The 16,895-nt window shown below is 41.8% G+C and overlaps 1 protein-coding gene across 1 annotated transcript in view; it reads left to right on the forward strand.

The window, feature by feature from the left end:
• Positions 1-16,895, forward strand: part of LOC134533177 (lysine-specific demethylase 3A) — a 411,862-nt gene that overhangs the window by 86,283 nt on the left and 308,684 nt on the right. Inside the window, exons 5-6 of the mRNA XM_063370546.1 lie at positions 8,759-8,843; positions 13,984-14,066. Coding sequence (XP_063226616.1) covers positions 8,759-8,843; positions 13,984-14,066 — 168 coding nt within the window. The remainder of the gene's footprint in view (positions 1-8,758; positions 8,844-13,983; positions 14,067-16,895) is intronic.

Below are 16,895 nucleotides of genomic sequence, written 5' to 3' on the forward strand. Positions count from 1 at the left end.
ATGTTGGTAAGGTGCGCGATTCGTAAGCATGGTTCAAATCTCGTCGAAATAAGTATTTTTTTTTTACTGTTTAATAACATAAATGTAATAATAATGATGAATCATTAAATCAGCTCAATAAGGGTAAGGTTTGTTTGTAGGCAGTATTTACAGACTGATTTCAGTTGTTTAAGAAAAAACAAATATACAACCATATCTTAGTGTTATGTGTTTGTTTCAGGTTAATACTTTAGCGTAGAAAATTTATAGTATTAACTATTTAATAAATTTTAACAAGGTGGGCATTATTTTAATATAATTCCTTGTCGAGTATCAATTCCGAATCCGGGATATATTGGACTGCAACTTTTAGTTTGAAAAATACCTGTAAGATAGTGCTACGTTCTTAATGCTTTAGAGAACGAATAATATGTTAAATATCTTTGATGCCATGTTCGTGCGAACACAATTTTCCGGGTTAATAATTTTTTTGTTATTTCTGAAGTTGCCATTATATTTTGGTATGACTATTCAAGTTTAGAAAATATATTCCAGGATAGTTTCACTGCCATAAAATTAACTGTGGCACACTGATACGCTTAGTACATGCCCCGTGGGACCACCATCTTGATAACTTCGGCTCGTTGCTATGGTAGTTTCTGCATGCATGCGCATTAAACTTTCATCATGTCAGATTTCCGTTGTGTAATGCTAGCTTATTTCTTTGCATTTCTGGTGTATACTAAAATTTCACTCTCAACGCACTTAGAGGAATTATGACCTCAAAAGAAATAGTACCGTCTTGTTAAACAGAATTATAGTTTGGTTTTTAAAAGGGGGAAAATTTTTACCGTTTTTCTCTAAAATGGATACTTTTCATGTACGTATTTATCGCGCCTGGCATTGTTATAAAGGTTTCTACTTTAAATTTGGTGTCCGAGTTTCGTGTTATAAGATAATTTGCAACATGAGAACTCATGATTTGCTCGTTACCGATGTTACATGTTTACACATCACTGGCGATAACTGAAATACTCGCTCACAGTTTTTTTTGCTCTTGGTCTAACGTGTACTTCGGCCCGCTTGCACAGTCAGGTTAATAAAATCGAAGAACACTTTCCATCGCCTCAAGTCACGACTGTACAGACGGCCTAACTGGATCTCAGGTCATGCCTGTGTGGGTGATAATGCGGGTCCGGCTGAATTTTGAGATTTGTTTTTAATGCGACGATTTATCCTATTACATAATAGGAAGAAAATTTCAAGTACTGGGTGTCCATAAAAGAATGTCCCAGTTTCAAAGGTATATTATAAGATTTTAATTTAGACTATTTACAATAAATCATACATAAAATTGAAGGTAAACTAATCTAGATTTTCTTACAAATGTTCAATTTGTGCACCTTTAGTTATACGGCACACATCCAACCTAATAGCCCAATTCTTCCCGCACTTTGGTTAACAAGCATGGAGCAGATGTGACCGGTACGGAAGCGTGTGTGAACGTGTTCGTAAAAACCTTCCACACGGTCGTCTTTGGCAACTGAAGTTCAAGACTTGCTTTCTGAACGGATTTCTTAGGACCACGCAGGTCAGATGCTCTGATACGGTCAACATCCTGTACAGACCCTTTTGGTCGTCCCGTTCCGCTTTACGCCATTTTACGTAGGTGGCGCTGCTAGCGAGAAAAAAAAAAGCCGTTCTCCCATACGCGCTTTTCTAAAACGGTTTGAGTTACTGTAATTGAGACCTTGATCGAAAACTCTACAACGATTACAGTTGATACTATTAAAATTTATAACTGAGCTATTCTTTTATGGACATACTGTATATTGATAGTATAATTCATTTGAAAACTTACAACGTATGTGGATGATGGCCAACTTCACTCATTTTTAGGGCCAGACATCACTGTTCAAAGAGATTTTAGGGACAGACACGCGTTAAAGAATATTACATTTCTAACAACGATATTTTTGTCGTATTACTCCGTACAGTACCCAATAAATACAATTCTTGCCATTCGTAAATAAATGAAAAATTGTTATTGCAAACATATAATTGACAAAAATTTTTTTTAGTAAACCTTTTATCCAAGATTATTACAAAAATATATGTAAATAATATTTTCCAATATTTCTGTGTGAATGCCATGGATTCATAACAGTGTATGATCGCACATACCATACGTAAGGCAAACAAGGGTGTCAAAAGAACGAGAGTATATCTAATGATGTTTTATTGTAAGATTGTTTAAGTGGACCGGTGGCCTTCACCGAACCTTTGCGTTACATGGGGTCAGGAAGGTTTTAGGTTGTAACACTCTTCCACAAGTGTTGCGGTTCACACTGAACGCCAGAGTCTGGCAGGTCTAGCTAGCAGCGAAGATGAAATTAGGTAGCTGATGTCTTCGAACAACAGGAAGGCAGGACGAATGACCTCACTTCCAAGAAAGTCTCTTACCTGCTAGCTTTTGAGATTGGCAACATGGCAGCCCGTCTCCTTTCTGTAACGGGACTTGGGAGATTATCTTACCCTGGAATGCCCAAACCTAATAGAAAGAGAGGTACCACGCGCGAGAGAGACGGAGATACGAGCGCTCCTTGCTACCTGAACAATACCACTAGCGCAGACATGCGGAATTCTCCAACAGTCCAGCGATCCTGGCGCCGTCAAATAATGTGATTAGGAGCGGCGGAGGAGCAGCGCCCGTGGCGTACACAGAATTTGATTCCCGCCGTTTGCTTTCATATTGTTTCCATTTTGTTGGTTGGGAATGGTAGGGTTTTTTTTTACGACTCCAGGGGAAGACGTCCCCTCCCGCCGCCTCTCTCGCCCGCTCGGTGACGCGAGAGGCGAGAGGCGAGAGGCGAGAGGCGGTCGTGGGAGCACGTAGCTTCCGCGTGCGTGTGAACACTGGCAAGCGAGGGAAGCCTTCATTTCACAGACGAGAGAGCCACGCCCGAAGTTCCCCGAAGCTCATGCTCGCTTTTTTTTTCTCTTCATTTTTGATTATTTCACAGTATCTTTAATGTAAGCTATCCTAACCAAATCAACCGTCCAAAAATGTTTTAAAGTATTTATAATGTAGCTAACCTAACCTAATTGATCATTAGTTATCATGAGTTACAATGAACAAAAAAAAAAAAAAAAGACCCGAAGATGCACGATCGGACGTTTGGCTCTCTCGTCTGTGAAAAGAAGGATTCCCTTCAGCCGCGGGACAGGCCCTCAGAGCGCCAGCATTGCGTCCGGCCGCCACTGTATCATGAAGCAGCCAGACGCATTCATGTTCTGCACTCCAGATAATTCTCCTTATCTGCTTCAAAAGAAAAAAAACGTTAAAAATGCAACTTTGGCACCTAGTTACGTATGCTATATCAATTTTTTTTGGAAGTCAAGCTTTCGAAAATAGTCTAAAAGTTAAAAAAAAGTAAAAAAATAGCCAGTCGTGGGGACTGTCAACAGAAGTGAAAACTTAAAACTTTGTTTTTAAATGTGTAATATGACATCATTTCTACGTCAAAAATGTACGTAAGAAAATTGTTTTGGTATTATATCAGTACGATGTCAGCATTATACCATTTATCCTACATAATTTTTTAGTCACAACAGATGTCAGTGGTATGTAAAAATTACTTAATAATTCATTACCTAGCTATGACTTACCAGTGATGTCAGACCTAGGTCATGTATTCACGTGGTCAAATTAACTTCACTTACTGCTACTACAGCATGTCGGTGATGCGAACTCACAAGCTTTTACCCATCCAAAAAAAAGAGTCCAACACGCACATGATACAGTCGAGTAGGTATATACAATGTATTAGTGTATATGTGCGTATACATGTACACAGGCCGCTGCGATTCGCCAGTTCTGGCGCAACACGTCACTAGCGTGTCGGTGACGCGAACCCATAAGTTTTGCCCCTACCAAAAATCGCTCAACGCATCTAAAGAAGTTTTCACTTCAAAAATTAAAAAATAACTAAATATAAAGTATAATTTGAAATGTCTCGACAGGGCATGGTGGCCACGTTAGCTGAGTTATCGGATCCCACAGAGGCGACCCCGATTTCAGATCTCAAAGGAGTCATTTAGGAGCGTTTGCAGAATTTCATACCGTGTTGGAGGGGGGGGGGGGGAGGAAAAAAACCTCTTTGTATACTGTTTTCTTTCAATTTATATTCTTTTCTTGGTGAGAATGATAAGATTTTTTGGGCTTTTATTATGATTTAGAGGGGAATATATATATACATACACGTTCCTGGTCACATTGGCGTTTATCTCAATCGGAAAACGTAGATTTTATCAGGGTACTCCTGTTTCCCGTTGGTCTCGTGCTTTCACAGAAATACATTTTGGCGCAAAAAGCCTTTTCGAGCGGTGTTATATGTATTATATGCCCAAAGATTCACGATTCTTCCGGTATTCGAACCCGGAACTCCTTAGTGGCTCCGTCCACGCAGGTGCTCAGACTGTTTGCTTATCAGACAACACTGCGACACAGTGTGCCGCAAACTGTATTGTCATCATAGCAGTTGCGGGCCTCGTGGTCCGTATGCCAGAACAAAGCATCGAACCAAGGGCCCGCGAAGAGTTCCAGGCCGCGGATTGCCGCCCACTACCTCTTGTTTTAAAATAGAGTTTATGTGTGGATGTCTGTGAAAATATGATGCTGAGTTACTTTGTTGTTTAACTTGTATCCTTTGGTGGGGGCGGTCGGGGCTTTAAAAACCTACCCCCTGCTGAGGGCTATTTGTGGATAAGAAAGTGGTAAAAAAAAAAAAAAAAAAAAAAAAAGCTTTAGAAACGGGTTCGAGTCCCAATATGAGCAGTTTCAGTCATACTGCCTGCCCGGTGCTCTAGTTGCCAGAGTTGACAGCCTGGATATGCAGAGAGCGTGTGTATGTGTGTCAGCGTTGAAAGATTGTGTAGTTTTGTCATTTTAGATTTTTTCCCTCCTTTTCCCCTTCTCTCTCCCCTCCCCCTTCTTTTCCCCTTTCCCCCCTCTTTTCATTTTTTCCCTTCTTTTTGAGTCTTTCATTTCTGGGCTCTCAGAATATGATGATGATGTTGATGATCGGTTTCGGCGCGCGGGAGTGAAAGGCCCAGCCCCTGCTTCCAGGTATGCTTCCCGCTACTGATGTGAATTATTGTGGAGATGAGTGAAGTGACACACTGCACAGGGCGACAGCCCCGCCCAACACGACCCCTGGGAGCTCTCCCCGCGACAGGCCGCCACTCGAGTCCCTCGCACGCTCCAGGAGACCGCCGGCCATGTGGTAGCACAGCCAGTGCTCTGGCTCGCCGCTGTAGCGCACAGACTCGCGGCCGGGTTTCCCGATACGAGAGGTTAGAGTAGGCATCACCGTCCCGCCTCCCCCTGCACTCGTTGCGGTCAATGCCAGAGTCGAGGGTTCGCACACCGGTGACCCCAGATGTTCCTTTCTCGCCTTGCACTACCGGCTTGGAGCCCCCGAGAGAACTCGCGACTGTCGCACCGCGGGCGCGCGGGCGCCAGTACAGCCGCGGCGTGTTGAACGCCGCGCCCGCCTGCCCTGCTCGCTCTTCGAGGCACCTTTAACGACTGCGTCCTCTTAGATTTGCCTTTGTCGACCTCCTGTGGCCGCACACTTTTGACCCGCAGTGCGGAGCTCCCCGGGCAGCGTGCACTGAGTCTATTGGCTGTGGAACGATCTGTGGGTCGGTGGTGTTGCGCAGGTCGCAGACGAAATTTGCTGAAAGAAAGAAATGAAATTCGTAGCGAGAAAATTTAATCTCGTCTTGTGTGGCACAAAGACCACGTGACGCCGGCAGCCTTCGTCTCCCCGTCCCCTCCTCTTTCATCACCGTGCCATGCCAGCTCATCTAACATTTAATTTTGTTTTTAGTTTGCCGCGCTCTATCTCTCTTTTTTTGTTCTGTCTCCTTCTGGTCCGCGTGTTTCTTTTTTTTTTCCTCCCTATTCCCCTCTTCCACCTTTTTTTTTTTTTGCCCTCCCGTCGGGCATCAGCTCTCCGGCCCACATTGATATAGTTTTTATCGCTCTTCCCATCCACCACGCTTTTTCTTCCCGTCCCACCAGGCCTACCATCCGGGGGGGGGGGGGATGTTTACTGCAGCCATCCCTCCACCTCTCTCTCTCTCTCTCTCTCTCTCTCTCTCTCTCTCTCTCTCTCTCTCTCTCTCTCTCTCTCTCGTGACGTCTCCCAGGAACTTTTCCAGCAACACGGCGCGAGGGGCCGGAACCCCGGAGGAATACATCTCCACCTACCTCCCCTTTCCCCCATCCACCTTTCACCCTGTTTCTTTCTAGCCTTTGGGGGGGGGGGAGGGAAGGGCGGCAAGTTTTTAACAAGAGTCTGGGAAAACTCCCGCCCGAGTTTTCGTCTTTAATGGAGATTCCGGGAGAGTTACTGCATTAACCCGCCCCTCCAAACTCCTCCCAACTCCCCCCCCCCTGCATCCAACACACTGTCTTCAATCCCCCCCTGTTTCCTCCTGATAACAGACGCGCGTCCTTGGCTGCAAGAATTCCAGGGCTGTCCAAGGATGTTATACTGCCAGTGTTTTTTGTTTTTGTTTTGTTTAGCTAATCGCAAGATTAGATAATTTCCTTCGTTCATTTCAAAACCTCTCCGTTGAAGATGGCGTCTGCAAAGTCGACCTAATCGACCGCTTGAAAAAAAAGACCGGTGTGCATATTCGATAACTAAAAAAATAACTCAATTAACTAATTAAAATAATTTATATTTAAACCAGTAGGAAAGAACTAGTTACGAATATAGTATAAGTTTCTGAGTGCAGGTATGTCGATGTGAGGCGGTACGCTCTTGTTTGTAACGTGGCACATTCCCGGCACTCGAAATAGGGTCGTTCCAGAATACTTGGCTACAGAGGTCAGTCACAGCTGCTGTGTAACCGTAAACTTTCATTTCTGTCCTGGCGCGGCGTGGTGAATTCTAGTCCATGACGATACATTTTCCCTGATAACTTATACTTTTTGACGTGACAACGTCTAATAAATCGATGAACGCCGGCTGCACGCACGAAGATTGTAGATTTCATTTCACTCCTTCTTTGTATCCATAGAAAATAGTGATAATTCAATAAAAATTATTCCATTTTATTCATAAAAATATGCAATCATTTCATCAATGTTTTGTTATGACGTTGTCACGTTAAACTATATCGTTCGTAAACTGACTTTACAGACAAATAATTTTTTTTTGTTAGATTCGCATCTCATTCTGCATTGTTTTTAGCAGGAAAGAAGATTCGTAAATGGTTTTGCTGCTTGGTTACAGTTACAAGCATGGGGTCGGCACTAGTCAGGAGAGGGCATGATGTGACGTAGTTGAAGCTACATTTATTCCTCACCGTCGCCATATTGCAACACTCTAACCTTGCGGAAACGGTGCTTTGCCACGTCTGATGACGGTTAATAAGTATGAATTATAATTTAATTCGTTTAACTCGGTCACTACCGTGTTTCACTTCTCAGCTTACCTACTGCATGGACCCCGTGAGTGACTGGCATACATTTGAAACTATCTCTAATGATTTTATAATGGCAACATGCGATTTTAAACTATTAATTACATTCCGGAAAGTGTATGCCTGTGCTTCATTTTGAGTTACATGTAAATTTTATTCATGATTAAATTGTGTAAAGGTTAATTCTTGTCTTCGAACATTTAGTTTGCATATTCAAGTTTTTTTATCATCAGTTCTATTTTAGTTGTGTTTTGTGTATAATTTAATAGTTGAAAATGTATAAACTTGGTTAAAAGTAAGTAACTTCGCCGCTAATAGACAAAAATTAAATTAAGGTCATTTCAAACTGTTTCAACGATGCAAAGACCACAGTTCATGTCAGTGGCGGATACAATAATTTTTTTTTCGAGGAGGAAGGGTGTCCTTGAAAAAAAAAATATATAAAAAAAAGTTATAATTTGACACTGACATATGGACCTACAGAAGTGTCCGGAGGCGATACGGCGTCTCACACAGTGTTGTAACAGCTCACCATGCATCATCAAAAATAACATGCCTTCACTGAAATTATGCAAATATTTTCGCAACTTTGTGTTGTCGAGTTAAGGAGCGGCCGCGACGCCCCCGTACACGAGACAACCCATCACACTCATCAGCAAACCTGCTCGCGCGAACTGGCAGTAACGGCGGGGGGGCACAGCCAAAAAAAGCTGTTCGAAGCCCGGCGTGCATCTGCGAAGTACGCGCACACGCTCGGAACGACCGAACATTTTTAAGAGTTGGTTTTATTTTTTTGTCGTCTTATGTCGTGTCACTGGTCTTAAATATTCGGCGCAGTTCTCCTGAAGTTTGCTTACGAACCACTGCTGACGGAACAACCGTGGCAGAAGGGATACGTGGACCATTGCAACTTGGTCTTGAGAACTGCCGCATCTGATACCTGCTACTTGACGCGGGAAGCCTTTTTATGTACATTCTGTATTGCACAGACCCGAACAAGCTCGAATATCTACCTTCGGCCAATTCCTAAACAACCGTTAAAATGATTTGACAGTATTTTTTAATGTAGCTATACTAACCTAACATAACCAACCATCCACAATTTGGTAAAGTAATAAAAAATTATCCCGTAGTTGGCCGAAGGTACAGATATTCGGGCTTGTTCGGGTCTGTGCAATACAGAATGTACATCATAGACTTCTCACTTGACTCAGACTGTGGTGTACTTGATTCGAGTGTGGCTGTGTGACTTTACTGCGTGTGGCGTCGTGTGTTTCAGGAGCTGACGGTGACCGATGACACCGTGTTGGAGGAACACAGCGTCGACCCGCGCCTGGTGCAGATGAGGCTGATAGGAGACGGCGGTCAGTGCCATTTCAACTACCCGCCTTTCACATCTTCCCTTTACGGAGTAGAGTGACGAGATCGCTCATGAGAAATGCTGTGGTTGTTCATTACTATAATCATTGAATATATATATAAGTTTTTTTACGTTATATATATTCAATGCTATAATCCATGGCCGGATGACTACCCCAACACCCCTCTCCTGTGTCTTGTGTTACTGTCTCGCCGAGACGTTAAGCCCTTCCTGTTCTACTTTTGTTGGTGAGATTAACGCTTTTTAAATTCCGGTTAACTGTTCCTTATTTCTTACACACTTACTTATATTTAAACATAATCGATAAAAATCAAGAAAGGAATTTGATGTGTTTGTGATGTAAAGCTGTACAATTACCAAAATATATTTGATTTTGAAAATACGTATTTATAAATCTTTGAGGAACATTGCTCCCGGGACAAATTGTTCTGTGTAACGTATCCAATTGTATTTTTAATTCTTATTTATATTTAAAAAATGAAGACAGGAATTAGATTTGTTTGTGATCCAAGGCTCCACAAAAACCAAAATATATTTGATTTTGAAAATACGTATGTATAAAACTTTGAGGAACATTGTTCCCGGGAACAATTGTTCTGTGTAACATATACAATTGTATTCTAAATATATTAAACTTAAGTATACATTAACCAAAATATTTTTGATTTTAAAAATATGAATTATAAAACTTTGATATAGACTGGATACGCGATAGGGAACAATATCGAAATTCCTGCAGCGCATCCTTGCTAAGTGTTTCCTTTCGCCCATCAAAAAGTTAAAATGTTAACTACTTATGCTAACAGTTGGAACTGCTGCAATCCTAAGCTTATGTTAAAATCTGTGTAGAGGTGAACATAAATGATTGCTAAAAGATCCCTAGTGTTCAAAGTTATTATTCACACTTATTTTTGACATGTTTTGCCTCTATTTTTTTAGTAACCTATTTTTATTTTAGATCATGAGTATTCGATTGACTTTATTCAATGTTAATTTGTAAACATTTTATGTACCACCTGACGTGGAAGAATGATACATCATACACGCAGAACACAGTTGTTTATTAACTTTTAGAAAATATTTTTAGAAAAGTAAGAATACGAAAAATTTAAATTACAAAATTTAAATCAATAATGTATTCTATATTACATTCGGCAGTAAATATTTATAGCGTCATCAAAAATAATGTATACTGTATGCCTGGCATTAAATTACACCATTAATTACGTTAATAAAACGCGTTGTTTCCTGATTTTTTTTTATGTTGCAATATGCTAAGCCTAACCTTAATATTATAGATACTGGTGTATTTTTATTTTGTTCAAAATTTTTTTTTTCTTAGTCAACTTTGGCGGAGAGTCATATATTTACGAGCAATTCTCCAGAAAGTTTTTTCTCTCCAGGGAAAAAGGACGTAAAAACCTTTTCAGGACTCCGAAACTGTAGCGACGAAACCAAAATACTTTTTTTTTTTTTTTTTACGGGTAATTCGTGTAAACTTCTATGTTGCTGTTCCATTTTTTTTTTCTTCTTTCGCGTAAGCTTAGCTAATACTGCCACGAAGGCACTTTTAAATAAACCTTTCCTTAATCAATACAAATAACCCTCAATGTTCATGTGCGAGAGATGCAGCGAGGCAAACGGGAGTTTCCCGTAAACGGTTGCCCCGGCCGTGGTTTTGAAACCCTTGATCAGTTGTCCACTCTCTTCATGCACATTTACGTAATCTCGTGGTAACGGGGCAGCACACCTCCAACCAGTTTCGGCCGACATCGGGGCCAGACAGACTCAGATCGGCGATCTCCGGTCGGCAGCCGTCTCCGTGTCGGGACCGTTACTTCGCTGGGCGACCCAGAAGTGGCGTGCCACGGGAGTACAGTTAGCTCCTCTCCCCGGCGACCAGAACACCCGCCAGATTGATGTCGCACTCCGTGGAAGATTTTTAAAAAAAAATTGGTTGTCTGTAAAGTCGGTTTACGGACGATAGTTTAACGTGACGTCATAACAAAACATTGATGAAATGATTGCATACTTTTATGAATAAAATTGAATCATTTTTATTGAATTATCACTATTTTGTATGGATACAAAGAATGAGTGAAATTAAATCTACAATTTAATTGATAAATTTACTTTTATTTGCACTCATTAATTAAAATATGTTTATTACTTTAACGAAGAGATTATTTTAACTATAACTTTTATACATGTTTGCTATTTAACTTCTTCCAATCTGTGTTATTCTGTTAAGGATAGGACGATGATAGGAAAAATAGGAAACGAATGGGAATGTTTCAAGGATGATGTGAAGGAAAATAGCTTACCCAACACCAAGATGCAGTCAAAAATAATATATTTGCGTCACGGACTCTGAAGCAATGCTAGGAGGAACGGGTTAGCAAAGAGCAATGAAAATGTTACATTGAAATCCATTACAGGATTAGAGAATTACGCCACGGACTCGGTCGCAATGCTAGGAGGTTCAGGTTAACAAAGAGCAATATAAAATGAGCGTAACGGGACACAGCGAAACGGGACAATGTGCGTAACGGGACACTTTTTCGTGCGTGCAGCCGGCGTTCATCGATTTATTAGACGTTTTCACGTCAATAACTTTTTGAAGTGAAAACTTCTTTAGGAAGGTTTGGATAGGGAGTAAATTCATGTAAGTCGTCATCGACATGGTCACGTGACGTGTTAATTTTTTTATATTTCAAGGATAAATCTTAATTTATTCTATTTTTTAAAGATTCAAGTTTTTAATTTTGTCTTTATTTTCCAACGGAATTTTAACGTTATTGTGGTACATATTGCGAGCATTGGATATTTTTTAGTAGGTGGTTAAGTTGAGGTTATGTTTTTTTCTTTTGTTTATTTATTTACGATGTGAATTTCTTCAAATGTCAGGTTATTGATTTATTAGTGATAATGTTGATTCTCTGTAGATTTAAATTAATAATTTTTTATTCTTTCAATGAAAAAACTTAATTTCTTCTAGTTTTAAAGTTATTTTTGGTAGGGGCAAAACTTATGGGTTCGCGTCACCGACATGCTAGTGATATAATACCAAAATCATTTTCTTGCGTACATTTGACGTAGAAATGATTTCATATTACACATTTAAAAACAACATTTTAAGTTTTCACTTCTGTCGACAGTCCCCATGACTGACTTTTAGTTTGTTTTTTTTATAAAGATGTCGTTTCGAAGTTTCTCTGGTGACGTTTTGTATGACAACACGAAATAAATTTTTGCAGCCGACTCAAAAATTGTGTACGTAGCTTCTATTTCGAGAACTAATACAAGATGAAAAGTAATTTTTTAAATTATTTTTGTATGTCAATGTCAACATTCGATGAACTTCATTGTCTTCTCGGAGTTCATTTGCAACATCAAAACATGAAGCTAAGGAACTGTATACAGTCCTTATAAATTTTAACTGTATCACTCTTAGTGAGTACTGTTGAAAACTAAAATAATGGAAAACCCTAAAAAAAACTGTTATAATTTGAAAACACCTTAAAAATGTATTGTTGGCTACGTAAGTTTCGTATCTCAGGACTACGTACTCATTTCTAATTTCCAGTCTCGCTTAAAAATATAATAATGACGAACTAAGTTACCAACACACTTCTTTTCGGCAATTGTGTTTTACCGTAGAAATCTTCAATAAACTTGAAGCCATGCTTCTCTTGTGAGATATATGTCCTTGTAAATCTCCAGTGTTTTATCCCACAAACAGGCATTTCGTGAGCAAAACGTATTATTTTTCTTGACATCAATGTCGAGTAGTTCTCTCACATTGTACACAACTCGAGCAACACTTCGCCCGTGCTGAAGGTTGCCGGACGTACTGTCTGGTGAACCGCCGGGAAGTGTGAACGCACCAGTACTGCACAATGATCCGGCTGTTTTCGCCGTCCGGGCGACCGGACGATTGCAGCGGTAAATCCGGCGAGTCATCAAGGCATCCGGACGGCGAAACTGCCGGGTGTACGTGGTGTGAACGCTCTCATGCCCCGCAAATGTGTGTCTCTGCCGTCCGGGAATACAGGATAGCGTGAAAGGAGCCTTGGGTCTAGGAATTCTGAACACGTGACACTTCAGAGGGTTACGAGGTCTTTCCAGGCCGGGACTTGGAAGGTATATTAGACTATCCCGGCCTCCGACGGAGTTAGGGCGAGTGAGACCCCACGGTGAGCGAAAGTAGATGACGAATGGATAAATGCGGGAATTTTAATGTTGTTTTGTTTCCGACATGTGAGAAAACAACGCTTTGCGCATCCACTGTACTATTGGCGAATTTCGGAACACGAGATTAGATTTTATGATTAAAAAATATTAGAATTTTTTTTTTGTATTTTGTATCTTCTCACCTTGAAACTGAAAACGTGTTTTACTATCTTTCTTTGAACTAATAAATTAAATGTTAGGGCTTCGAATTTCAGATCGATACAATTCTTGTGTTAGGTGTGTGTTCCAGGTATAATTTATGGATATCTGTAAGAATTTAACAAGGGATTTTTTTTTTTTTGCATTAACTATTTAACATTGTTATTTTCTTGAGGGATGTTGTGCTAGTAAAAATAGTTTTCTATCCCATGACAGTGAAGGCGATGATGTGAAAGGGTCCTTAAAAAAAATCCATAGTTTGTGATTGTACGAGAAGGTAGGAACCACGAATTGTGAATGAGTGTGGCCAGCAGGGGTGTAGCCAGGGGAGGGGGGGGTTAGGGGTTCAACCCCCCTCCCCCCCTTAGCACCATATCTTTAATTAATTTCTTATTCATTACTCAAACAAATTTCATATTAAAATTAATCAAATTTTTACCATTACAATATTTAAATTTAAGTACAGAAAACTGCTAAAAATAGCACTATTTTGCACCTTAAAATCCAAATTTTCCCGGGGGAGGACCCCCCCCCCCCCCACACCCCGCTTTAATACGGGGGGGGGGGGGGGGCGGGCATGCTTCTTTACACCCCCCATACACAAATCCTGGCTACACCACTGGTGGCCAGGCGGTGTGGTACTGACCGCGGTGTCACTCCGAGGTGAAGGCGTAAGGCGGTGGCTTGTGTGGCTGGCGTGGCTGGTGTGGACCGCCCTCGTGTGTCCACAGTGGTGGAGTCCATCGTGCGAGGGGAGCTGCTGGGGCCCGCGGCCAGACGCTGCCGACCCTCCACGTCGCTGGCGAACTGCGAGGTGAGCCGTCCTCGTCTGCGTATCCTTCCGCGACAGTTCCCGTCCAAGGTTCAGCCGCTTTGCCCGCTGTCCATAGGGCTCACTGACTTCACTCCGCTGCGCTGTATGAAGTCTGTTTTTTGAAGTCATACTTCTAATGCGACTTCCAACAAGGTTGCGTTAAACGTTTAACGCTACCATGGAGAATAACGCTACCATGGAGAATTATTTGCACGCAATTAAAAACTATTTTTTAATGATGCCAAAGAAGTATAATTTCTCACGCGCGTACCTATGTACACGCACCCATTTTTGAAGTTATAATACTTCTAATGCGATTTCCAACAAGGTTGCGTTAAACGTTTAACGCTACCATGGAGAATAACGCTACCATGGAGAATTATTTGCATGCAATTAAAAACTATTTTTTAATGATGCCAAAGAAGTATAACTTCTCACGCGCGTACCTAAGTACACGCACCCATTTTTTTTCATGCGCTTACAAGTGTAACATTTTCATTGCTCTTTGCTAACCTGTTCCTCCTAGCATTGTGTCATAATATTTTGACGAGACCGATAGTTTGCCACGTTTTGGCCGCGTATATCTGTTTAATATGATTCAAGTGTTTGGTCGCCACTTGCAAATATGAATATGAACGTACCAACCACAATAATTGTGTCAATTTTCCAGCGCTAATGATAGGATTAAATTTGATTGCGAATAGATGTTAAGGCACATTTGACAATTTCCACGTTTGACGAGGAATTTAAGGCTCGGTCTCTCGTGGAATTAGTTATTTCATTTTCCCGCTCGTACTCAAGGTTTATTCCAGAAATAGCTCTCTTGCATATTTCCCCACCAGTTATTTACTAAACGTTATTTTTCGAGCAGTAAAAGGTCACGCAAGTGATCATAACAACGAATATTCGCGTGATAACTTACCACCGTTAGATAACGTAATGTAAGTATATATTGAGAAAAAAATTGAGACGAAACGTAAATCGCATTTTTAGCCAAGGCCCTTAAATCACGCGTAACATAATCAACTTGCCTCGACTGTGAACCAGTTATACCTACCGTCAGTGCAGTGGGGCGGATACAGAAGCTTGCGGTGCGGCATCAGGGTGTTGGGGAGGGGAGGTGGATGGGGTTGGAGGTCTCCTAGGAAACTCAGTTTTGTTCAGTGTAAGTTCTCGATAGAAAAGGGGGGGGGGGGGAGAGACTCCCGCCCCTCCTACCCTGGCCCAGCGCGCACTTCGGCCCGTCTTCTCGGAAGCCGCTGGAACGCAAGCGCGTGCGGCGAGAGGGCGTAGTGCACGGCTCCGCCCAGCGGCCAAATATTTGTGCGCCGGGGGGAGGGGGGGGGCAAACACGCCGCTAATGTTGGGCGTGTAAATGTTTACGCCACCATCCCCCCCCCTCTTACACACCTTCCCCAATGCGGAACCACGCGACGACGCCGAGGAGGAAAATAAACTCGCGCGGAGTTGGGCTCTGTGGGCGGCGGGTACTCGCTGCCGTCAACATGAGCTGGTACCGTGCCGTGAGTACTGGCGTGCAGTCGCCATCGTCGGTGTCTTCAAAAAAAACAAAACGCAAATATTACCTCAACTGTATCCTCGTGTGCGGATACGCCGCCGCCGATTCATCATGTTGCCAACCGGGGCAGTAAGCGTGGGCGAGGCCAGAAACCGAAGTTTCTATAACTCGCTAAGTGCATAGTAATTCAGGTGCGCCCCACACCGGTGAAGAATCATTTGAATCGACGGCGGGGGTGCGTGTCTTGTGGGATAGGTTTGGCACACGGGCCTGTGTGTGTGTGTGTGTGTGTGGATACGCATATTAGTAGGATTGTCAGGTTGTGGGGGCCACAACATGTGTGGCCCAAGATTTTTGCGCGTGGGTCAACCGATACAAGTCATTAGTGAGTAGGTATCTTGTTAGTTCTCAGGAGGGCCTCGTCTCCCCCGGGATCTAGGCCCATCCTTATATAAACTCAACCTGTACGATAAAAATGCTTTGAAACACGTTATTTCGTCTTTCATTCTCATTTCATCAGCATGAAAGATCGGCGTGCCAGAACTGTAATAGAGGTACGTGCACTTATCACATAATGTCTCACACACCACCATCGCCAGTGTATGTGTGTGTGTAGGATTTGGGGGGGGGGGGGGGGGAGAGATCACTATTTCGTCTACCTCAGTGATCGTACTACTTGTCGTCAAGGAATACAGAAACTCGCTGTGCGGCGGTCGGTGAAGGCTGTCGAGGACGACGTGACTGTGTTCACCGTGCTGATGACGATACATGCTACGCATGCGCAGTGACTTCTTATTCCGTGTACCCGCGGCATCGAACAGGATTTTCTTTCAACAGAACTGTCGGAAACAATGTCCATGGCGTGAGCAGTTGACGAGAAACAAAAGGAGGGGGGTTATAAAATCACGACACTTTGTATACTCTGTCTGTGTCATGTAACTTTCCACAAATTGGACAGTTATTAATGGTCTATGTATCTTTCAGCCTTTTGTTGTTCTGTTAACAGTGTTCGTAAACAAATTAATTTGGCTGTCTGTGGTACTTCTTTTGATCAATGTCAAATTTGAGACAAGGTACTTACATGTCCCAGTTTGAATGAGTTTCAGAATTTGATTAATAATTAAGATATGTTCTGCGTCAAATTTAAGCTTAACATTTAATAACTTTTTACAGTTTCGCGTGTCGGTTAGATAACTAAATGGTAACAAAAATCTGCATTATTTTACCCCAGGAGATTATGATAGTTCTATTGGACAATGGAAAAGCCAGAATGTGCGTATATCAACTGCACAGCAATCATAACACTCACG

Source organism: Bacillus rossius, chromosome 1 (genome assembly GCF_032445375.1).
Source record: "Bacillus rossius redtenbacheri isolate Brsri chromosome 1, Brsri_v3, whole genome shotgun sequence".
Lineage (NCBI taxonomy): Eukaryota > Metazoa > Arthropoda > Insecta > Phasmatodea > Bacillidae > Bacillus > Bacillus rossius.